The 25000-nt window shown below is 37.1% G+C and overlaps 1 protein-coding gene across 1 annotated transcript in view; it reads right to left on the bottom strand.

Moving 5' to 3' along the window:
• The window catches only part of LOC138037181 (uncharacterized), a 27445-nt gene extending 4157 nt beyond the window's left edge, over positions 1–23288 (bottom strand). The window contains exons 1-8 of the mRNA XM_068883165.1: positions 23252–23288; positions 20213–20728; positions 15386–15494; positions 13444–13566; positions 12986–13049; positions 11520–11786; positions 11194–11371; positions 10197–10785 (exon numbers count right to left, since the gene is read on the bottom strand). Coding sequence (XP_068739266.1) covers positions 10197–10785; positions 11194–11371; positions 11520–11786; positions 12986–13049; positions 13444–13566; positions 15386–15494; positions 20213–20682 — 1800 coding nt within the window. The 5' untranslated portion in view covers positions 20683–20728; positions 23252–23288. The remainder of the gene's footprint in view (positions 1–10196; positions 10786–11193; positions 11372–11519; positions 11787–12985; positions 13050–13443; positions 13567–15385; positions 15495–20212; positions 20729–23251) is intronic.
• Positions 23289–25000: the final 1712 nt, after the last annotated feature.

Below are 25000 nucleotides of genomic sequence, written 5' to 3'. Positions count from 1 at the left end.
TGGAAACAATGACTTGAACTTTCGACTCGCACGTGATCAGGTCGTGCACCTTTGAAACAGCGGCAAATTTGTATGCCAGCCGCGTCAAGCAAATGATTTTTTAAGCAGTCATGGCATCTAAACAGTTTCAAACAACAAGACGGTCAGGGCGGTCAGCGGTCAGCGAAGATGGCCGCGTATTTTCTCAGTTCTGCTGTCCTTCAGACTTCTTACTGTTTACTTTACATCTTTTTATGCCTCTAATCGTGTTTTTTGAGTGTGTGTGTGTGTGTGTTAGACAATATGGGCACGTGAAGGAGAGGTCGAAAAATGGATTCTTCTGTGAGCGAAGATCAAGATTTTGAAACTTATGATCGGGAGTGTCTTGGTTCTATGCTCTGTGATATGGAATCTATCAAGTCCAACCAAGCTGTCTTCCAACAAGACTTGGCTGAAGTGAAGCGAAAACTTGACACCACAGCAGAATCGCTGAATTTAAAATTCGAAACTTTAAATGGTGAACTGCACGAGTGCATGGTTAAAACTGATTCACTGGAAACCGAGGTCAATAACCACGCTGCCAGCATCGATAGAGCGTATGAAAAACTCCTTTCATTAGAAAGATATTCTGGAGATTTTAATTCGCGGTTCTACAACATTTCTGAACGCCCTGGTGAAAACTGTATTGAAAGATTACAAACTTTGCTATCTGAAGACTTGCGTTTTACGCCTGTGATAGAGAACGCCCACAGGATTGGACGTCCTAGGACCGACTCTGGTGCTAACTCAAGGCCTATTATCGCCAAGTTCCTTTATCGGCCGGAGCGCCTACAAGTGATCCAGAAGAAGACAAGGTTAAAGAATGGCGAAAAAAAAAAGCTGAAGGATGTCATGCAACAGGCTTACGAAGAAGGGAAGAAACCGCGTTTCCACAATGTTAAATTCTATATTGACGGGGTTTTATATAAAAATGACTCTTAAAGAGTATATTTTCCTATTATTGATCTTATAGAATGAATCGAAGTATTAATGATCCTGATCTTAATTTGCAATCCTTTAATGATCATGGTATTTTCACAATGGATGAGTTAAATGAGCTGTCTTCCTTTGTTAAACCACTCTTATCTGCATTTCATTTAAATATTAGAAGTCTAAATCAGCACTTCACTGAATTATGTAACTTCCTAGATCACACTCCTTTTGTTTTTGACTTCATTGGATGCTCGGAAACTTGGATCACTCCTCAATCTGATCTGGATTGCTTTAAAATTCCTGGCTACACTTTTGTCAATGACAATCGCACTTTCTCATCTGATCATACCTTTCGATTTAGGGATCACTTAAAAATGGATTTGATTGAAAATATGTGGATTGAAACCCAAGAATTACTTATTGGCATTGTATACAAAGCACACAGTTTTTCTAATCGAGATTTCATAGATATGCTTGAAGGAACTTTTAATTCTGATATTCTTTGGTTTAAATCTTATTTGAACAAGAGGAAACGAAGAGTATCTGTGAATGGTGTTATGTCTGATACCATTTCTATTTCAACTGGTGTTCCTCAGGGCTCAAACCTTGGACCATTGCTATTTTTAATATATATTAATGACTTTATCCAAGCTTCCAATTTTTTCACCATGAGACCTTTTGCTGATGATACCTCTCTAACAGCCTCTGATAAAAATATAGACAAACTTTTGCCGCAAGTTAATTCAGAACTTACAAATATCTATGACTGGTTATGTGCTAATAAGTTAACTTTAAACTTAAAGAAAACAAAATATCTTATTTTCCAACCGCGTCAAAAAATAAATTACAACTTACTTCCTCCATTAACATTAGCAGGTCAATGCCTTGAACAAGTCACAAGTCTGAAATATTTAGGTATCTATATCGATGATCACTTATCCTGGCATGATCATATAACATATATTTGTGATAAAATTAGCAAGTGTATTAATATTATGATTAAGGTAAAGCGTTATTTAGGTAATCAATGTTTGACTAGTATTTATTATTCTCTTATTTACCCTTAGGTTTATTGAAATTTCGCGATGTTGTTAAAATGTATACTTGTTTATTTCTTTATGATCATCTTTATGATCATCTTTGTGGTAATTTTCAATATCCCTAGTTTCTGAGCAACATAAGTATTCCACACGGAATGCAACTTCTGTACAATTATTCCTTCCTTACTCTAGGACAAACATAAGAAAATTCTGCCCTACTGTTATTGGTAAATATTTTTGGAATGATCTTCCTTTTTCCATTCGTAATATTTCCTCGAAAAGTCTTTTCAAAAAAGCATTTTTCTAAACAGTTTCAAACAACAAGACGGTCAGGGCGGTCAGCGGTCAGCGAAGATGGCCGCGTATTTTTTCATCTCTGCTGTCCTTCAGACTTCTTACTGTTTCTTTTACATCTTTTTATGTCTCTAATCGTGTTTTTTGAGTGTGTGTGTGTTTGTCAATATGGGCACGTCGAGGAGAGGTCGAAAAATGGATTCTTCTGTGAGCGAAGATCAAGATTTTGAAACTTATGTTCGGGAGTGTCTTGGTTCTATGCTCCGTGATATGGAATCTATCAAGTCCAACCAAGCTGTCTTCCAACAAGACTTGGCTGAAGTGAAGCGAAAACTTGACACCACAGCAGAATCGCTGAATTTAAAATTCGAAACTTTAAATGGTGAACTGCACGAGTGCATGGTTAAAACTGATTCACTGGAAACCGAGGTCAATAACCACGCTGCCAGCATCGATAGAGCGTATGAAAAACTCCTTTCATTAGAAAGATATTCTGGAGATTTTAATTCGCGGTTCTACAACATTTCTGAACGCCCTGGTGAAAACTGTATTGAAAGATTACAAACTTTGCTATCTGAAGACTTGCGTTTTACGCCTGTGATAGAGAACGCCCACAGGATTGGACGTCCTAGGACCGACTCTGGTGCTAACTCAAGGCCTATTATCGCCAAGTTCCTTTATCGGCCGGAGCGCCTACAAGTGATCCAGAAGAAGACAAGGTTAAAGAATGGCGAAAAAAAAAGCTGAAGGATGTCATGCAACAGGCTTACGAAGAAGGGAAGAAACCGCGTTTCCACCATGGTAAATTATATATTGACGGGGTTTTATATAAAAATGACTCTTAAAGTGTATATTTTCCTATTATTGATCTTATAGAATGAATCGAAGTATTAATGATCCTGATCTTAATTTGCAATCCTTTAATGATCATGGTATTTTCACAATGGATGAGTTAAATGAGCTGTCTTCCTTTGTTAAACCACTCTTATCTGCATTTCATTTAAATATTAGAAGTCTAAATCAGCACTTCACTGAATTATGTAACTTCCTAGATCACACTCCTTTTGTTTTTGACTTCATTGGATGCTCGGAAACTTGGATCACTCCTCAATCTGATCTGGATTGCTTTAAAATTCCTGGCTACACTTTTGTCAATGACAATCGCACTTTCTCATCTGATCATACCTTTCGATTTAGGGATCACTTAAAAATGGATTTGATTGAAAATATGTGGATTGAAACCCAAGAATTACTTATTGGCATTGTATACAAAGCACACAGTTTTTCTAATCGAGATTTCATAGATATGCTTGAAGGAACTTTTAATTCTGATATTCTTTGGTTTAAATCTTATTTGAACAAGAGGAAACGAAGAGTATCTGTGAATGGTGTTATGTCTGATACCATTTCTATTTCAACTGGTGTTCCTCAGGGCTCAAACCTTGGACCATTGCTATTTTTAATATATATTAATGACTTTATCCAAGCTTCCAATTTTTTCACCATGAGACCTTTTGCTGATGATACCTCTCTAACAGCCTCTGATAAAAATATAGACAAACTTTTGCTGCAAGTTAATTCAGAACTTACAAATATCTATGACTGGTTATGTGCTAATAAGTTAACTTTAAACTTAAAGAAAACAAAATATCTTATTTTCCAACCGCGTCAAAAAATAAATTACAACTTACTTCCTCCATTAACATTAGCAGGTCAATGCCTTGAACAAGTCACAAGTCTGAAATATTTAGGTATCTATATCGATGATCACTTATCCTGGCATGATCATATAACATATATTTGTGATAAAATTAGCAAGTGTATTAATATTATGATTAAGGTAAAGCGTTATTTAGGTAATCAATGTTTGACTAGTATTTATTATTCTCTTATTTACCCTTAGGTTTATTGAAATTTCGCGATGTTGTTAAAATGTATACTTGTTTATTTCTTTATGATCATCTTTATGATCATCTTTGTGGTAATTTTTCAATATCCCTAGTTTCTGAGCAACATAAGTATTCCACACGGAATGCAACTTCTGTACAATTATTCCTTCCTTACTCTAGGACAAACATAAGAAAATTCTGCCCTACTGTTATTGGTAAATATTTTTGGAATGATCTTCCTTTTTCCATTCGTAATATTTCCTCGAAAAGTCTTTTCAAAAAAGCATTTTTCTAAACAGTTTCAAACAACAAGACGGTCAGGGCGGTCAGCGGTCAGCGAAGATGGCCGCGTATTTTTTCATCTCTGCTGTCCTTCAGACTTCTTACTGTTTCTTTTACATCTTTTTATGTCTCTAATCGTGTTTTTTGAGTGTGTGTGTGTTTGTCAATATGGGCACGTCGAGGAGAGGTCGAAAAATGGATTCTTCTGTGAGCGAAGATCAAGATTTTGAAACTTATGTTCGGGAGTGTCTTGGTTCTATGCTCCGTGATATGGAATCTATCAAGTCTAACCAAGCTGTCTTCCAACAAGACTTGGCTGAAGTGAAGCGAAAACTTGACACCACAGCAGAATCGCTGAATTTAAAATTCGAAACTTTAAATGGTGAACTGCACGAGTGCATGGTTAAAACTGATTCACTGGAAACCGAGGTCAATAACCACGCTGCCAGCATCGATAGAGCGTATGAAAAACTCCTTTCATTAGAAAGATATTCTGGAGATTTTAATTCGCGGTTCTACAACATTTCTGAACGCCCTGGTGAAAACTGTATTGAAAGATTACAAACTTTGCTATCTGAAGACTTGCGTTTTACGCCTGTGATAGAGAACGCCCACAGGATTGGACGTCCTAGGACCGACTCTGGTGCTAACTCAAGGCCTATTATCGCCAAGTTCCTTTATCGGCCGGAGCGCCTACAAGTGATCCAGAAGAAGACAAGGTTAAAGAATGGCGAAAAAAAAAGCTGAAGGATGTCATGCAACAGGCTTACGAAGAAGGGAAGAAACCGCGTTTCCACCATGGTAAATTATATATTGACGGGGTTTTATATAAAAATGACTCTTAAAGTGTATATTTTCCTATTATTGATCTTATAGAATGAATCGAAGTATTAATGATCCTGATCTTAATTTGCAATCCTTTAATGATCATGGTATTTTCACAATGGATGAGTTAAATGAACTGTCTTCCTTTGTTAAACCACACTTATCTGCATTTCATTTAAATATTAGAAGTCTAAATCAGCACTTCACTGAATTATGTAACTTCCTAGATCACACTCCTTTTGTTTTTGACTTCATTGGATGCTCGGAAACTTGGATCACTCCTCAATCTGATCTGGATTGCTTTAAAATTCCTGGCTACACTTTTGTCAATGACAATCGCACTTTCTCATCTGATCATACCTTTCGATTTAGGGATCACTTAAAAATGGATTTGATTGAAAATATGTGGATTGAAACCCAAGAATTACTTATTGGCATTGTATACAAAGCACACAGTTTTTCTAATCGAGATTTCATAGATATGCTTGAAGGAACTTTTAATTCTGATATTCTTTGGTTTAAATCTTATTTGAACAAGAGGAAACGAAGAGTATCTGTGAATGGTGTTATGTCTGATACCATTTCTATTTCAACTGGTGTTCCTCAGGGCTCAAACCTTGGACCATTGCTATTTTTAATATATATTAATGACTTTATCCAAGCTTCCAATTTTTTCACCATGAGACCTTTTGCTGATGATACCTCTCTAACAGCCTCTGATAAAAATATAGACAAACTTTTGCTGCAAGTTAATTCAGAACTTACAAATATCTATGACTGGTTATGTGCTAATAAGTTAACTTTAAACTTAAAGAAAACAAAATATCTTATTTTCCAACCGCGTCAAAAAATAAATTACAACTTACTTCCTCCATTAACATTAGCAGGTCAATGCCTTGAACAAGTCACAAGTCTGAAATATTTAGGTATCTATATCGATGATCACTTATCCTGGCATGATCATATAACATATATTTGTGATAAAATTAGCAAGTGTATTAATATTATGATTAAGGTAAAGCGTTATTTAGGTAATCAATGTTTGACTAGTATTTATTATTCTCTTATTTACCCTTAGGTTTATTGAAATTTCGCGATGTTGTTAAAATGTATACTTGTTTATTTCTTTATGATCATCTTTATGATCATCTTTGTGGTAATTTTTCAATATCCCTAGTTTCTGAGCAACATAAGTATTCCACACGGAATGCAACTTCTGTACAATTATTCCTTCCTTACTCTAGGACAAACATAAGAAAATTCTGCCCTACTGTTATTGGTAAATATTTTTGGAATGATCTTCCTTTTTCCATTCGTAATATTTCCTCGAAAAGTCTTTTCAAAAAAGCATTTTTCTAAACAGTTTCAAACAACAAGACGGTCAGGGCGGTCAGCGGTCAGCGAAGATGGCCGCGTATTTTTTCATCTCTGCTGTCCTTCAGACTTCTTACTGTTTCTTTTACATCTTTTTATGTCTCTAATCGTGTTTTTTGAGTGTGTGTGTGTTTGTCAATATGGGCACGTCGAGGAGAGGTCGAAAAATGGATTCTTCTGTGAGCGAAGATCAAGATTTTGAAACTTATGTTCGGGAGTGTCTTGGTTCTATGCTCCGTGATATGGAATCTATCAAGTCCAACCAAGCTGTCTTCCAACAAGACTTGGCTGAAGTGAAGCGAAAACTTGACACCACAGCAGAATCGCTGAATTTAAAATTCGAAACTTTAAATGGTGAACTGCACGAGTGCATGGTTAAAACTGATTCACTGGAAACCGAGGTCAATAACCACGCTGCCAGCATCGATAGAGCGTATGAAAAACTCCTTTCATTAGAAAGATATTCTGGAGATTTTAATTCGCGGTTCTACAACATTTCTGAACGCCCTGGTGAAAACTGTATTGAAAGATTACAAACTTTGCTATCTGAAGACTTGCGTTTTACGCCTGTGATAGAGAACGCCCACAGGATTGGACGTCCTAGGACCGACTCTGGTGCTAACTCAAGGCCTATTATCGCCAAGTTCCTTTATCGGCCGGAGCGCCTACAAGTGATCCAGAAGAAGACAAGGTTAAAGAATGGCGAAAAAAAAAGCTGAAGGATGTCATGCAACAGGCTTACGAAGAAGGGAAGAAACCACGTTTCCACCATGGTAAATTATATATTGACGGCGTTTTATAGGAAAATGACTCTTAAAGTGTATATTTTCCTATTATTGCTCTTATAGAATGAATCGAAGTATTAATGATCCTGATCTTAATTTGCAATCCTTTAATGATCATGGTATTTTCACAATGGATGAGTTAAATGAACTGTCTTCCTTTGTTAAACCACACTTATCTGCATTTCATTTAAATATTAGAAGTCTAAATCAGCACTTCACTGAATTATGTAACTTCCTAGATCACACTCCTTTTGTTTTTGACTTCATTGGATGCTCGGAAACTTGGATCACTCCTCAATCTGATCTGGATTGCTTTAAAATTCCTGGCTACACTTTTGTCAATGACAATCGCACTTTCTCATCTGATCATACCTTTCGATTTAGGGATCACTTAAAAATGGATTTGATTGAAAATATGTGGATTGAAACCCAAGAATTACTTATTGGCATTGTATACAAAGCACACAGTTTTTCTAATCGAGATTTCATAGATATGCTTGAAGGAACTTTTAATTCTGATATTCTTTGGTTTAAATCTTATTTGAACAAGAGGAAACGAAGAGTATCTGTGAATGGTGTTATGTCTGATACCATTTCTATTTCAACTGGTGTTCCTCAGGGCTCAAACCTTGGACCATTGCTATTTTTAATATATATTAATGACTTTATCCAAGCTTCCAATTTTTTCACCATGAGACCTTTTGCTGATGATACCTCTCTAACAGCCTCTGATAAAAATATAGACAAACTTTTGCTGCAAGTTAATTCAGAACTTACAAATATCTATGACTGGTTATGTGCTAATAAGTTAACTTTAAACTTAAAGAAAACAAAATATCTTATTTTCCAACCGCGTCAAAAAATAAATTACAACTTACTTCCTCCATTAACATTAGCAGGTCAATGCCTTGAACAAGTCACAAGTCTGAAATATTTAGGTATCTATATCGATGATCACTTATCCTGGCATGATCATATAACATATATTTGTGATAAAATTAGCAAGTGTATTAATATTATGATTAAGGTAAAGCGTTATTTAGGTAATCAATGTTTGACTAGTATTTATTATTCTCTTATTTACCCTTAGGTTTATTGAAATTTCGCGATGTTGTTAAAATGTATACTTGTTTATTTCTTTATGATCATCTTTATGATCATCTTTGTGGTAATTTTTCAATATCCCTAGTTTCTGAGCAACATAAGTATTCCACACGGAATGCAACTTCTGTACAATTATTCCTTCCTTACTCTAGGACAAACATAAGAAAATTCTGCCCTACTGTTATTGGTAAATATTTTTGGAATGATCTTCCTTTTTCCATTCGTAATATTTCCTCGAAAAGTCTTTTCAAAAAAGCATTTTTCAAATATTATTTTGCTCAGTACTAATCTCCTTGACTCGTGCCATGATGTACGATGTGTGTGTGCATATGTATGTGTCTGTGTACATGTGCATATGTGTGTGTTTATTTATTTATCATTATTTCTTATAAATTATAATCAGTGTTAATGGGCACTAATTAGTTTTTACTATATCGTGCCCTTCTCCATTTTATTTTTTATACTTTAATGAATTACCTATTTTGTTTGGAGAATATATTAAAAATAAATAAAAATAAAGAAGAAACTGAACAGCTTCTACGCGACAAAAGCTCGAAGTCTACTGAGAAGGCCACCCACAATGCTGTGAAAACGTTGAGAGACTTCTGCAAAGAGCAAAATTTGGACGAAAGCTTCCAAGAACTGAGCAAAACAGTTCTATTTTGAGTTAGGAGGTATAACAAAACACTTAATGACTGGCCCCACGGGAAACAGTGACGGAGTTTTGGTTCCCTTCGACCCTCAATGTTCTCAATGTTACGGTCTCCAGGAAACAAAACTCAATGTTTCCCTTGGGCCCAGTCATTAAGTGCTTTTTAAATCAGAAGTAGAAAAAGTAGATTGAAGGGGTTGATGAGAGGAATCTTGACCTTATGCATACTTAGAACGACATTCCGTGGTGTCATAAGTTATTCTGTATTTAGTACACTGCAACTTAGGTATTGAAAATTATAAACACAAACATCATGTACAAAATATATGCATCCCAATTTTTCTTCAATAGGTAAATCATGCGAAAATGTATCGGATAATTAAAGTCCATGTTACCCTTATTTTTGAACCGATTTTTAACTTTTCGCTTAAATACTTATAGTGTCTGGAGCGGAGCTAGTACTTCAAAACGTTTTCCCTTATGGTGTCTTATTGGGCCTTTGATTTATGGTCGATCCAGTTGGGTCCTGGTAACTAATGACGTCAAAGAAGTCAAAAATATAATTCCACTCTGAATTGTCAGAACATTCACGGTATCCGGAGGGTAACTATCGTCCGACATTTCTGTAAAGACTTAACAAAAAGCTCTAGATTTTCAAAAAGACTTCTATTCTTACACTCAGTTTGCACATTTCTTTCTGAAGAGATGCGATCAAGTTACTTCTTTGACGTCATTAGTTACCATGGCCCAGCTGTGTAGGCCAATTTTTTTTGGCCCATGAATCAAAAGCGCGCTAACACGCGTGGATACATACTATGGTGGGATTTTTTTTTGAAGTACTGCAGCCCAGGCACTATAGATATTTAAACGAAAAGTTAAAAAACGGGGAAAAAGGAAGCGTCACAGGGACTTTATTCGGCAGGAGTAACAAGACTTTAGCAAGGGTGACTGGACTGGTCGGTCTTAGGGGAAAGGTCAGTGAATTGAAAAACATCCCAACCTTGTATAAGTGAGGATCTACCATCCAATCCTTCGCCGTCTTTGACTTTGTCCTGAAATGTTTGCCAGAGGGTGAGGGATCACAAGTAACGACGCCGACGAACTCTTTTTCTGCATCATTTCTCAACGGTTCATTTCGTTCCTCTAAAGTACTGATTTTTTCCCGTTGTGCTTTCTTTGCCAAGCTGCTCACATTCATGTGTTCGCAGGTGCACTTGACAGAATGATCTTCATTATTTTTCACAAATGTTAAATCTTTTTCAACGTCTTGCTCAATTAAACCGAGCGGTCCCTCAAAAAAACTGACTTTTTTGGTTCTTGGAATTGTATCATTGAGTACTTCATCTGTGAAAGAACCGTTTAGGGAAATAGTGTCACATGATAGCTCCACACGGATCTCTGGCTCAACGTATTCGTTTTGGTATCCAAGATTGACTTTTCCCTTATTTTGAAAGTCTTCTGCGGAAAACGCAACACCACATCTTCGTTGTCGGACCATCCGGCTGTCGTTTGTAGCTCCTTCATCCTTTTTTCTCGTTGGGGTACAGTTGTCATCTTCTTCACAGTTTTCGTTGACATATTCCTGTAAACTGAAAACAAGAAGTTAGTCTAACGCAATCGAGAACACACTCCTTCCTTACATGAGCTATATGGGTATGTGCGGCTCCAAAGGGTATAGTTTTTTTAGCCATTTTGGTCTGAAATAAGGTATTCAATTCAATTGCATTTTCCATTGTAGAAAAGCTCGATGTATCAAACAAATCAAAAAAGTAGCATTAGTTATCACTGAGTCATTTTTCAAATCCAAACCACACATTGTTGGGTTGACGGCCGTTCTTTTAAAGTAAATAAATTAATCAGATATTAAAATCTAACTTTGTTGGCTCCACGAAACGTAAAATTAATTTTATCGTGGCAGAGAGTTGAAAGGGACCGGTTTATGCTTGCAAGGTAGGTTTTGTAAACATTCTTAATGGTGCATTTCTAATTTTTCTTACCTTGTAATTTTGTTATTTTTAACTTCTTCATTTTCCATAGATTGATCCTCATGTCCAGTCGTGGTTTCTGCGGATTGGTTTTCATGATGCCATATAGTTTGGACAAGACCGTCGATGAAACGCATAGCGAGGCTCTTTTTGCGTTCTTGATCGAGTTTTTTCACTTTAGTTATCAGATCTAAGGATAAACGAATAATCAAAGAAACAAAAACGAGCCATTCAGCAGTTGTCTTTTTCACGGTCTTTTAGAGTTGACTGCATCAAAATCGAGGTGGGTCAACAGTTGCATCATGAGCAAAATAAACTAAATAAACAACACTGATTACCTGATGGATTGTCACTGCCGTCTTTCTCTGTGACCTCACCCAACTGTCCTCCTTCATCTGAATCGTTGTCCTTGCCTCTTCCATTGCTATCCTCGGAAAAGACTGCTTGGAGAAAGCGATCCACCCAACTCAATTTTCTAATAGATCTATCGTGCATTTCTGTTACTCCCTCGTCTGTTACATGATCCCAAGTTTCATCTTTCCTCACCGAAGACACAAGCATTTCCAGGAATGTCTGAGCAAGGGTAGCAGTTTCTCTTTTGTTTCCTTGAATGAAGAAAAAAAAAGACAGAGTAAAAAGGAGCGTATGATGTCAGTTCTGGGACAGCTACACAATAATCAGCAATAGCTGAAAGAGATAAGCCTAACCAAGAGAGGGTGAGGAGCAGAGAGAACAAACCCACCTTACATGGACCTCTTTCAATGATATCCCGTGGTCATGATGCGCGGTTATTTAAAGAAGTCACCTGATTGGTTATCATTGGCTGCGCCACCATGGGTACGAGGCTAAATTTAAAAAAAAAAACCTATCATGGCCCGGGGCATAGGGATGTGTTCCCTCCCCTCATCCTTTCTTGGCTAACTAAACAAAACAAAACAAAAAGAGTAATGTAACGAGAGGTAATGAACCCTTGACTCAACTATGGAGAGTGCCAATGAAGCAATATGATTACAATGATAAATAAATCTCATCGAAAATTGGTGGATGAACTTCATATTTAGGAATGTGCCCGAGCAGCTCGTTACCAAGTCTTTCTAGGCGCGGTATCCGAATTAATAAGAAATTCAGTGAAATAAAAGGCTTGGTATTGCACCAGTGTTACACAATCTAAATGGGTAATACCCATATAATCTAAATTTAGATCAGTGGGTGCAAGCCATCTCAGATGATCATCCCAGTCATCCAACCATGCATGCACCGTATTTATGTCTAAGCACCCATTTTGAATAGTGCTGATAAACTGTGTTTAAGTCTAAACGCCCATTCTAAGGAAGCACCCATCTTGAATCGATTAGCTTTCAATATTGGTAATGGGTGTCTATTTAAATATTATAAAAATTCGCTTTCATTCAGCAGCGTGCTTCGATGGTGTGGTGGTTATCGATGATTCCTTATGCGTGGCTAACGGACTAGGTTCAACCTTTTTGTCATCCATGTCCGTCGATCATCTTAAACAAAAAATTTCCTTTTTTTTCCTGACGAGAAAAGTATAGGGTAAACTTCATGTAATTGAAGTGAAAGAGGAAAGGCATATTTAATGAGTTGCTTGGATGACTTGGATGATCATCTGAGATGGCTTGCACCTACTGATCTAAATTTAGATTATATGGGTATTATTCATTTAGATGTAACATGGGTATTGAGTTCCTGCAAGTTATATGACTTACAATGGCTTGACCCAATATGGCTGTTAATAAAGACCATTGGCAAATGTTTGAAAAAAAAAAAAACCAAATCAACATACCATCATCGTTTTTAAACGCAGATGAGTAAAGTATCTGGCTTGATTGGAAAACTCCCACGGCATTCTACAAATTACACATATGCAGATAATTAATAAATATTACTGCACACAAGAACATGCACTGAAGAATGCTGGCGTACCTGCCACAAAAAGTTGCTTGGTCTAAGACAAAAACTACGGTGACCCTGAGGTGAATCATTGTTCTTGCAAGTACAAAAACGTGTCTAATGACCATTAGCATTACGTATAATCTATACAAATCGCGGCGGACTTTATAACGAATTCTTTCGTAGTTTAAGAAGCCAGAGAGAGTGGATAAAACATCTTAATGACTGTCACATCCTATATGGTTGCAGATATATTGTATAATATATGTAATACGTTCAATACTTTCTTACAGAGTTGCTTTCCTCGGCTTTTGCTTTTTTTATATTATTTCCCAAACTATTCTTACTCACCTTAGGATCAATGAATGTACTGATTTTCCTTGCCAGAGGAGAACTGACTTTTTTTTCCTTTGTGCCTATGTAAAAGACAACTGACGTGAATATCCCTGTTCCAACAGCAATCCAGGCAAGGTACTAAAAGGCAAAGGACAAGCAAAAGTAATCAATTTCATTGCCTATATCGGTATTCCCTGTTCTTGAAAAAATATTTCCAAATTTTCCGGACATGGTATCGTGATATCTCACAAAAACCTTTTAAATACCTTTTTTTTTTCTTTTTTTTTTTTACAGCTAAGTGTGGAGACCAGTGGGGAATAGGAACTGCCATGCATAAAGGACGATATTCTCTGGTCTGGCCTTTTGGTTTTGGCGCATGTGAATCTGGGAGAAGGGAGCTCAGATGGTAGGCAAGCCAACCAGTTTGGTATTTCTTACATTAGTAAGCAAAGTTGAGGTTTTGTTAAAAGGAATTTTGATCAAACCTCGTCATGGAAGTCCTTTTACGGTCCCTATGCCCTCGATTTTATCAACACGTCGCCACAAAGACGGCACCATTTTAATAATGACATGGACCCACTTTACCACATAATGGGATATTCCCCATAAAATGTATTGAAATTGGAAACAATGGAACCCGGCAAGAAGCGATATCAGGAAATGCAACTGAAGACTCATTCACATAAACAGAACGGTTAGTGTCGTTGAACATGAAGTGTTATTTCTTATATGTGAAAGGAAAATATGTGAAAGGAAAATGTTCTCTGTGTTTTATTTTCTCTGAAATGAGTGCCAGGTGTTACATGTCCTTCTTAGTTTTATTGGCACTTCCGATCGATGTCGCCATTCAAATTTTGTTGATTAAAATGTGCAAGTAAACCGACAACCATACATAAATTAAAAAGTTGAAGGCTTGTTAGCCCTTTTCAGAGCGAGTCCATGAATTTGGGTTGAAAAGGGTACATATGTCGCATTGTGAAGAAACAATATTGATAAGAACACTGTAAAAGAATGTAATGAAAACTGTCAGGAGCCCATGACTAGCAGCCTCCCAATGCATTATATCCTTGAGTCAACCTTTGCCCTTATCTTTCCATTTTTAGAACTAATCCTTCAGCAGGAGACTCACATTTACAACAATTTACATCAATTTGCATACATTGTTTTTGCTATTTTTGTCTTTGTTCCACAATAACTTTATTCTGATTGGCCATTCTAAACATTGTGTGCAGAGCCGAGGAACTCGTGGCGTTCTAAAAATAGAAAGATACGAGCAAAGGTTGACTCATAGGGCTTGTATGGAAGAGAAAAGCTCCTACTAATGCGCTCCTGAAACTGTTAATTGATTCTAGGCCTAGCAACATAATATCCGAAAAACTGTCTAAAATTCTTTCTTTAAAATGTCCCAAACAAAAGCTCTAAAATTATTTTTAAAATGTCTAAAATTCTCCAAAAACTCTCTAAAATTCGCGAAAATTCTTATAAATTTCGTTTCTTATAGTGCAAAGTCTGCCATATTTGCTCTCAAGCAAAGATCCGGATTCCGAAACTACGGTGAGAAACCGCTGCTTAGATGCACTGTAGGACTCCTTTTGGTGAATAACCGCTGATAAGGAATGGATATGAACGGACTGACCCCTCTCCTGGTAGGTTGGAAAAAAAAAGACGTCAACGTTTTTGCCTGTGAAAAGTTTCCAACATGTCAGGTGAAAGTTCAAATTGCACTAAAATTCTCGAAATTGTCATTTTTTTTCTAAAATTCCTGAGAGTTTCGAAAAATGTTTTTGATTTCTAAAATTCTAAAAAAAATTCCGGAATTATGTAGCTAAGCCTAATTGATTCCTTGGGAACAAAGGGTCCCGATTTAAGGGATTAGTTTCTACTTCAGTGATTGTTGGATTGAGATATACTTTTACGCCATCAAATCTGCTTTGCATAACATAAAAAATGTAAAAACCTGGAATTGCTTTAGATTGCTGGGTCCCAGATCATTTTCGCCTTGCTGTCCTAGAAGGCCCCAAGTAATGAAATAAATGTAAACTCCAGCTCCAAAGGAGAAAAGTGTCCTGTTTTGGGAGACAAAATGAATGCCGTAGCGTAATTACGTACCCAAATGGATTGACTTATTAGAATATGTAATCGCATGGGCCCGAGACACTCAAGGATTAATTTCACGCGTATTTTCAAAGTTTTCACAAAATTTAATCTTTAAATACACGTGGGAATATTGTCATTACATGTTTATCACATAAAGGACAAAATTTGAGAAAGGTGCAGATATTGTCATTAGAAGATAGAACTCATCTATAGCTATCTTCTATTTTAGAGTTATTTTTAAAAAGACTGAAGGCATGTCTCTAAAGTCTAGAAATCTATAGCTAAAAGGTTCAAGAACCTCTAAAATCAGTACGCGATGTGGAATACTAGAACGGAAGAGGGGTTCTAAAATCTCTAATAGAATATCTATGGTCCATGTTGTGAGTCTAAAATTTCTAAAGCTCTAGAATATGTAAGGTCTTTTGGGGGTTCTAAAATCTCTAAAATCTCTAAAATCCCTAAGGCTCTAGAATATCAAACGATCCCTTTGGGCTTCTAAAATCTCTAAACGTTCTACGGTTCTAGAATCCATGGTCCATGTTGTGAGTCTAAGATTTCTAAAGCTCTAGAATATGCAGGGTCTTTTGGGGGTTCTAAAATCTCTAAAATCTCTAAAGTTCTAGAATATCAAACGATCCCTAGCTCTTCTAAATAGAACAGTTCTAGAATCCTGTAGAAGTTTTTAATGTCAAGACCTGCACCTTTATGAAATTATTGAGGTAAGCCCACTCAATGCCGCGACAAATAACAATCAACTTAGCACGCTTTCATTGGGTTGAATTCAATAAATCGTTGCTGTAAAAAGAAATTGCACTTACAATGTATTTTATATGCGGACAAAAAGCACTACTTCGCTTGCTCTAGATAAGCAACTGTCAACCAATCAGGATCAAGTAGTCATGCCCTCCTGATTACCAATCAGCTTTCGGTAATTTTTCCCCGTATGTGACGAAAGAGTGAAATGATCCTCGCACTTTTTTTACACAATTTAAGCAATTGTCTCTTGTAGACATCTGAAAGATTTAGGTGGCGCTTCAACGGGATTCGAACCCATGACCTTTGCGATGCCGGTTCAAGTTTGAGCTATGAGGATACACATACAGCTGGGAGCAAGTCAATGTGTAAGACTCAGACAATTGCTTAATAACTTGTCCAGATAAATGCGAGGATCATTTCTCTCATTCATCGGAATATTGTAGGTTACGGTTCGCGTTTTTAATTCTACTTTTGTCTTTTTTTGTATATTTCATTTCAACTTGTAGCTCAAGTGCAAACCTGGAGGACCATAATGTATACTGGGAAAAACAAGAAACCTTATAACTTGGCCTGAAAAAAAAAACAGATTTTTATGATAACGTTCTCTTTAGATCATTTCATAATGTAGAATACGGGTCGCTAAATCGTTGAATCACAGGTAAATAATGTACTAAGTGGAAGTTGTGGTGCTTTATTCTACGACATTCCACCGCATTTTGCCTATAAACAGCGTCTTGCACAAAATCACGGGAAAGTTGAAGGACGTTATTACCACCCACGTGCGTAGTTTTTTTAATTTTTATTTTACTTCTTTTTCCTCAGGGTTATTCCCAGTAATAATTAACAATTATTCTACTCGGGATTGCTGGATATGAAATGATATATATAACCAACGAGGTGCGTAGCGCCGAGTTGGTTATGATCAACATCACAACTCTTTTATGTTCAATTTATTTGGCCATTTTTTTCTCGGAGCCGCAAAACTGTGTACCATATTTGGTAGTGCAGGTATATGAGTTGATAACCTGTGTCGGGCGAGCGAATGAAAATGCTGGAAATGTGATATCCGTAGTTCAGTTTTTAATAATAGAGGATATAACAAGACATAGCAGCGCATGCGCAGGAATACTAATCTTTGAGTGCTGATAGTATCTCTCAAGAGTAAGCTCAGCGAACGAGTGTGAGATACTGTCAGAATGTTCTGCCGCTCTATTATATAGATAGTGATAAGATGTCCAGATTAAACACAACTTGTTTTATTCATTTCAACCGATCTCCCGCTAAAACACGTATCTCGTGTAACATGAAACAAGGTATGAAGGGTTATGAAAAACAGATCACGATAATGTTTACATTGAGTCATAAAAATGTTGATGTATATACGTATTGGAGAAAAATACACTACAACACAAAATTAATAATAATAATAATAATAATAATAATAATAAGATCGTGGTCAGCAATGGTGGTAAACATCCTTTGGGTTCAACCGCATTGTGCTATCTATCGCGGGATCAGGGCGGGCGAGGCCTGAGATCGGTGGAGGAGGAGTATAAGGCCATCAAGATCAAAGGCGCACTTAAACTGTTCAAGAACACTGATCCGACAATGGAGCTTGTTCGGAAGTTCGAAGAACGTTCAGGTGTGCTAGGCCATAGCTCACTCATCAAGGAGGCGACAAAGTTTAGTAGAGATCTTGGATTAGAGCTATCTCTTACATACCCTACCCCAATGTGCTGCACGGAGGAAGGTGAAGTAGTGAAAGAGTCAAACATCAAGCAAAAGCTAAGAAGCGCACAGCAGAAGAAATTGAAAGATCAGGTATCAGGCCAAGCTTGGCAGGGAAAGTTGATAGCTTCTCGATGGGAGGAAGAACAAGAAGGCTCTGGTACAGGGGATGTCCGACAATCCCATAGCTTTAGTTGGCTGTGGCAATGGAGGACATGCCCGACATATGTTATCGCTGGCGTGTTTGAGCTGTACGAACAGTTACTTCCCACCCGAGTGTACCAGAGTAAGAAGACAAGAACGGGGTCAGACCAGATTATGTGCCGTTTATGTGGCAAGGCAGCTGAGACGGTGGCCCACGTATTAGCTGGTTGCTCTGCGCTTGCGCAGTCCAAATATCTGCAACGGCATAATGCGGTGTTGAAAGTAATTTTTTTCGAGATGTTGTTCAGCCTAGACCTAATGGATAGTGTACCGCCATGGTATTCACTGAGCGAGCCTAAACCTGTCTATCAAAATGACCGAGCGCAAGCCTTCTGGGATGTCCCTGTTTATGCAGATCATGTGACGGTGAGAGCTAACAGAATTGATGCCCGAATAGTGGACAGCACAGCAAAATCTGTCATCTTGCTGGAGATGAGCTGTCCTTGGATGAATAACAGGGAGATCAAGAGCTGCGAGAAGACGGAAAAGTATGCCCCATTGCGACTGGAATTGAAGAGGCAGTTTCCTGGATATCAAGTGAAACAGTTTAACATCGTAATGGACGTGTTAGGAGGATACAGTGAGGAACTGGTGAACACCATCCGAAGTCTTGTAGGAGTTAAAAGGGGCAAAGAAGTATTGTTGAAAATGCAGAAGGTCGTTTTGTCTGAAAGTCTGCACATTGCGAGATCTTTCAAAGTGTTAACATAAGCAGATACTAACTCCGGTCAGAGACAACAGAACAATTATTTAGGATCGTCTTAGATGCTTTAATATTATTGTTTAAATAGGTCTGAAGAGATTCATTTCATATTTTTACCTTTTTAAGAATCGAAGTTAACCTTTTAATTCGCTTATATATAGATCGATATATGTAGATACGAACTTTTTAGATACATTCAGGTTATTTTTACAGCCTTTAGGTTACGCAATTGCGCCCTATTGAGCTATGTGCTAAGCTAGCATACGAACGTTTATACTGCATAATAACTGATAATAATAATAATAATAATAATAATAATAATAATAATAATAATAATGATAATGATTGTCGCCGCTAATCGTCGTCGCAAGTACAGCAACGACGCAGATCAACAAGGTCCAACCGAAAGTATACAATAATAATAAGGTGACAGCGTACTGGGATGGTCCTGTTTTCGCGGAGCACTTGCAAGTGAGAGCCAACAGAGTTGACGCTAGGTTTGTAGACAGGGAAAACAAGGAGATGATGCTGATAGAGATGAACTGTCCCTGGATGAACAACAGAAAGCAGAAAGAAGAGGAGAAGACCTTAAAGTACGCTACATTGCGACTAAAGCTTAAGAGACAGCAGGGTTCAGGATTCGATTCGCCCTTGTTGGCTCCTCAAAAGGTCTGAAGGAAGAAGTCAAGGCATTGAAGGGCTCAGATAAGTACCACCGAGAGGTACTCAGAAGAATGCAGAAAGCCGTCCTGAGCCACACCCTTCACATCGCTAAAACATTCAAAGTGATGTGCTAGCCGCCTGGACACCTATGGGATGTTATTGAGACAATACACAATTAGCACCTAGCAGATAATATTGGGGTAAATATATATTTTATTAAGTTTACGCAATTTTATTCCTATCTAATGTAAATCCGTAATTTTTGAGGTAATACTGGCTACGTTTACACGCCCAGTATTTGTAGTTAGGACTTTCATTCCGGAGTTTTAATCTGCCAAATATAATAATCATAATAATAATAATAATAATAATAATAATAATAATAATAATAATAATAATAATAATAATAATAATAATAATAATAACAATGGACGATTGAGTATTAATTAAGGACTACGACAACATCTTAAGGAATACGAGTAGACTGACAACTATTCAAAGATTGAGATTGCATGATTTTCGAACAAGACAAGTGATTAATATAAACAGGTTAATAAGGATAATGATAACGGAACAAAAATATGCCTATACGGGGTGGTACTCGGAAAACAGGGCTGTAGTCATTTTACTTACCCCAGGGCACTGACGGCAGTTGCTTCTTTGATGGTCTCAGGCACAATTGTTATAACCGCCAGGTGATTAATTTGCATCGTGCCGTATGCAACGTTTGTAATTAGGAAAGCAAAAGCGTAATAAACCAGTGGCAGCCAAGTTGTATCTCCAGATTCGTTACAAAAGAGACATCGGTTGTACAAAAGGGGAACTCCAATGCTCATAAGTACCGAACCAATAAAATGCCACGATTTTCTTTGACCAATCTTTCTTGACAGAAATGGTATTTTCACGTGATCACCCAAGTAACCAGCCAAGAGAGACGACAACCCGTCTACACACTGTCCAATTAGCATACAGATCCCCGCGTGAGAGGGTGTTAGCTCAACCACTTTCATTAAGAATGATATTGTAAAGGATATATTGAGCTGGCGGAAAAGGTCGTTGAATACAGTCCCCATTGCAATCGAAAAGCGCTCTTTTGCCTTCATCAGTACTCGATTTTTGTATCACTTGGGTCTCTCGTCGTCCATGAACCTTAAAAAAAACTTTAGATATGTATTTGTATACTCTTGCCATAGGATAACCGATCCTTTATCAAATTTTAATGATACAGGCCTCCCTCCTGAACTAAATTTCATATTTCACTTAAGGTCACAAGTTATTTGCCAAAACATCAACGCGTACGTGATTACAAATCTAATTCGAAATTAAATAGTCATGGTGATATCCCCGTTCAGTTGGCAGAGAAGTTCCACTGGTTATAGCTCAAATTATAAAGTTATACTCGGTTATCTTTTTCATTATTATTTTCTTCTCTTATACTGGCACAGTCAAGTCCTCTTTAACGTCCGTATCTCAACACGATTTATTATTTACCATTCTTATATCAAGTTGTCACACATTAGGGCCGTTAATACGAGAGAAAATAAGCCGCGGTTAACTCTGGCCGCGGCTTACGTAAGCCGCGAACACCCCGTATAAATGGTACAAAATCTACGTTCATGGCTTTCTCAACCCGCGGCTTATCCTGGCCGGGGAGTTTATACTTGTATAAGTAGTTCCTTTCGCGGCTTACGTAAGCCGCGGCCAGAGTTGGTCGCGGCTTATTTTCTCTCGTATAAACGGCCCTATTGTGGATAGCCCCAACGACAAGATAGACAGGCCTATCTGGAGCTCTTCACTCCAAACTTTCCACTGTGCATCACATCGTAACTCGAAGGGCGTTTTTTGTGGGAATGGAAGTGTTTCATTTAGGGTCGTTGAGCCTAATTAAACGTCTGAATAATTTTAGTTCTGAACAATCTGTTAGTACTAGCAGGGAAGGAAGCACATGTAGGTACCACCAAGAGATCATCAAGGTACGTACCTTGATGATCTGTTGGTAACACACAAACTGGAGTTTAATTTTCGACATTTGTTGGGGAAAAATTCTGTTTGGAATAGATATAGGTAACATAACAGTTTTTTTTTGCATAGGAACAACTACGGTGATCTTTAACTTCAGTTCCTTCAACCTCGTTCTTGAATTTGGAGGAAAACGACACGCTCCTTGCCCGGCTTTTCTTTTTGTACGTTCAATCCATTTTTCTATTTTAAGTGATGGTCGGCTTGTTTCATGTCTCGACTAATTTCCGACAGTAATCTTCGTTCAACCTATTAGCTTCTTGCCTGAAAGGGTTGATCACAAATCCAGAAGTAAATATTATGAGAAAGAGCCGGTACAACGTACATTTGACTATTGATTTAGTAGTGTACTGTATTTCAGCTGGCAAAACCAAGCTTCTTCAGGTACAATTCATATGAGAGTTTACAGTGGATTGCAATCCAATAATGTACTGAAATTCCCATTGTACCTGTAAAAGGCGGGTTTGGCCAGCCGAAATATACTACACTACTACACCAGTAATGAAATCTACGTTATATCGGCTCTTCCTCAAAATATTTACTTCTTCAGCTTGTGATCAAACCGGTTAATCGAACCGGCACAGTCACGTCATTGTCCACGGTTGATTGGCTAAAAACCCTCACAAGTCGAGAACACATAACTGAAGCTTCGCTTGTTACATTCCCGATAAAGGTTCCCCTTGCAGTCTCGATTAACTAATTTGAGTGAGCCGAAATACTTTGCCATAAAAAGGTAAATTAGAGTATACCTTTTTCATCTCCTACAACTGTAGTAAACATGTTAAAGGCTGAGTTCAGACTGTCTAAGGCATGACAGTTAGCATCATGGTCTCTGGCCTAAATCATGTTGAAAAGATTGAAGGCAGGCAAAATCTTCAAAGTGGTATTAAATTAAAGTGATTTTTGCAAAAACAAATTATTTTTACACGCCTTCTGAATGATGTGCTGACTCAAAGATGAAGTCGAACGAAATCAAGTCGTTGCAGAACACTCCCAAATTCGAAATAAAGTACCATTTACTGTTAAGACCGGGTTTACAAGCTGCACTCACTCGGTCAAGAAGTGATTTAATACGCCTGAGTCATATGGCAAAAATCATTATGGAATACACAAATTTAGGTTATTACACTGGTATTTTGAGATCAGGATTAATGTCAGTATTAGTTCATAGTCATGAACAGAATACGAAAACAATTAACTTGAAAAAGTTGAAAAGATAGACAAAAAATACGCGATATGTATTATTCGGAGTGCTTCGAGGTCCACCATATGCATGATCAAGAAAGGTGTTAAAGAAGAAGTAGGTTGGTAGTTGCTAAATACAATAAAATATGATGAGGCAAAAAGTGAAAAAAATAGAGTGAAAGAAAGAATGTAAAGGAAGTAGAATAGTCCTGTGGATGCCTTTTTTGCTGATAAACAATTAAATCGTTTACCATGGCTGATTGAAAGATCTACAAATCTCAAACTAAACAAAATAACAAAACGAAAGAATATCAACATTCAATTATTATAAACAGACAAATATAAATTATAGGCATGCTATTTGTGAACCTGATTACGAATCAACCAGCCAATTGAGTTTCAACGCATAGGGAGCCCTCATAAGTGGTATATGTTTCAGTATTGTTATAGTCTCAAGAAACTTCTTACCTCAGTTAAAACGGCTGGTCACAAAAGCGAGTTTTCCTTATTACACATTGTTTCTTATATTTAAGCTGTTAATTGGGTAGACTTTCATATACCTGACTAAAATGGCGGAGGACAAAAGAACCATTGTTATTCTGATTAGGCCTTGCTAATTATGTATTGTTATGCTCGATTTGTTCTTTTGTTTTATGGACATTGATTATTTCGTATAGACAACCGCATTTCGTATCCGGTATTTGAAAGACCAGCCCGTTAATTACACTGCGGTCTATTTCAATAAGAATGGATTTCTGCCGAAACGTGAACTTTACTTGCCTAAAGCAGTTGTGCTTAAACACTATTGAATAGACAATTTAAACACAGACTTTGTATTATATAATTAATTATTTGTAGCGCACGACTTCGAATGTTTGCATTGTAAGAATGAGCTATCATGACTTGCAGGGATCCTGTCTTTAAAAAAAGATCTTGCATGTTATCATTGTAGACAAAACAACTCCGTTCAAAACTAAAATTGCGCTTTACTTCTCAATGTCATCACTTTCGCTGAATTAAACTCACAGTATATTAACACTCAGAATTATAAAACCGGATTTGCTCAAGGCAATTAATCTATGCAGCGCGTTTAGGGGCTAAATCACGTACATAGTTTTCAGAGGAAAAGTTCCCGTTAATATGATAACATATTTTGCTCAACTCAAAAAAAGATTTTATAACTTTTGTCTCTTTCTTTTTTTCTCAGCCAACACTGATTCTAAGAGTAACACCGATTTTGTAAATGCGTGCTTTTGATTTAATTATAATTGGTGGTTACATACTTTACATTTTTTCTAATAATTGAGTTGTTTCTCGAACTTAGTTTTTTGAATAATTCAACGCCTGAATTAGCTTTTCACTTATCGTTCTTTCTTTCTGCCTTCTATTGCCAAATTAGTTGGCGGTAAACTTTACGTAGAAAGCCTGGTGTCACCTTAGGATCTATCGATACTGATGTTTACTTTATTTTTGTGTGATTATAATTTTAAGTTTCGTTGTTTTCTGGCATTTAACTAAAGCTGGCTGTCTCAGATATATTAAGTACCAAACAAGCGATGGTAGTGTTGTAAGCTGGGGATTCTAATCTGGATTTTTTTCTTAAGTGCGTGAGTATTTTAAAAATAACTTAAACTCGTTAAAGGCGTGTAAAATAGACAATTCATATTAATATCAAATGGCGTGCGTCACCAAGTACCTCACTGTCTATTTTGGTCAGACTCCCACACACATCATTATTGATGTATTCCAGACTATTATAGATGACCCAGACACGAAACCAATTATTGACTTTGTTGCGAACCATATCAGTCACCCCATGCGAATTTAGCTCGCGAAAGCGAGTCACTATGGACATTATTATTATTTAATTCTTCACGAATATAAGGCGCACTATCCAGGAAGCAGTTCTAGTCTAAAGGAATTAGACGATTTTTGGTGGAGCTGATGTAACTGATGTAACCGCGACATGTGGCTGTCATCAGTAAGATCCCTGGAATGTGCGCAACTCTGCAATTAGTTTGATTGCATAAATCGATGAACGATTGCGCGAGAACAGAAATTAAAAACCGCGGAACTCCAGTAAAATTGGAACCATAAAAAAATATAAGGTGTTAAAGCAAAGAAAGTAATTAGATTAAGCGAATTCGGTGGCTTCCGAGTTGAACTTCCTTTGCAAATTTCAAAGGAAGTAGGACTGAAATTAGTCAAATATTGCAA

Source organism: Montipora capricornis, chromosome 2 (assembly GCF_036669925.1).
Source record: "Montipora capricornis isolate CH-2021 chromosome 2, ASM3666992v2, whole genome shotgun sequence".
In the NCBI taxonomy this organism is placed as follows: Eukaryota; Metazoa; Cnidaria; class Anthozoa; order Scleractinia; family Acroporidae; genus Montipora; species Montipora capricornis.
The sequence above is the reverse complement of the archived record's forward strand: the minus strand, read 5'-3'. Positions and strand labels throughout refer to the sequence as shown.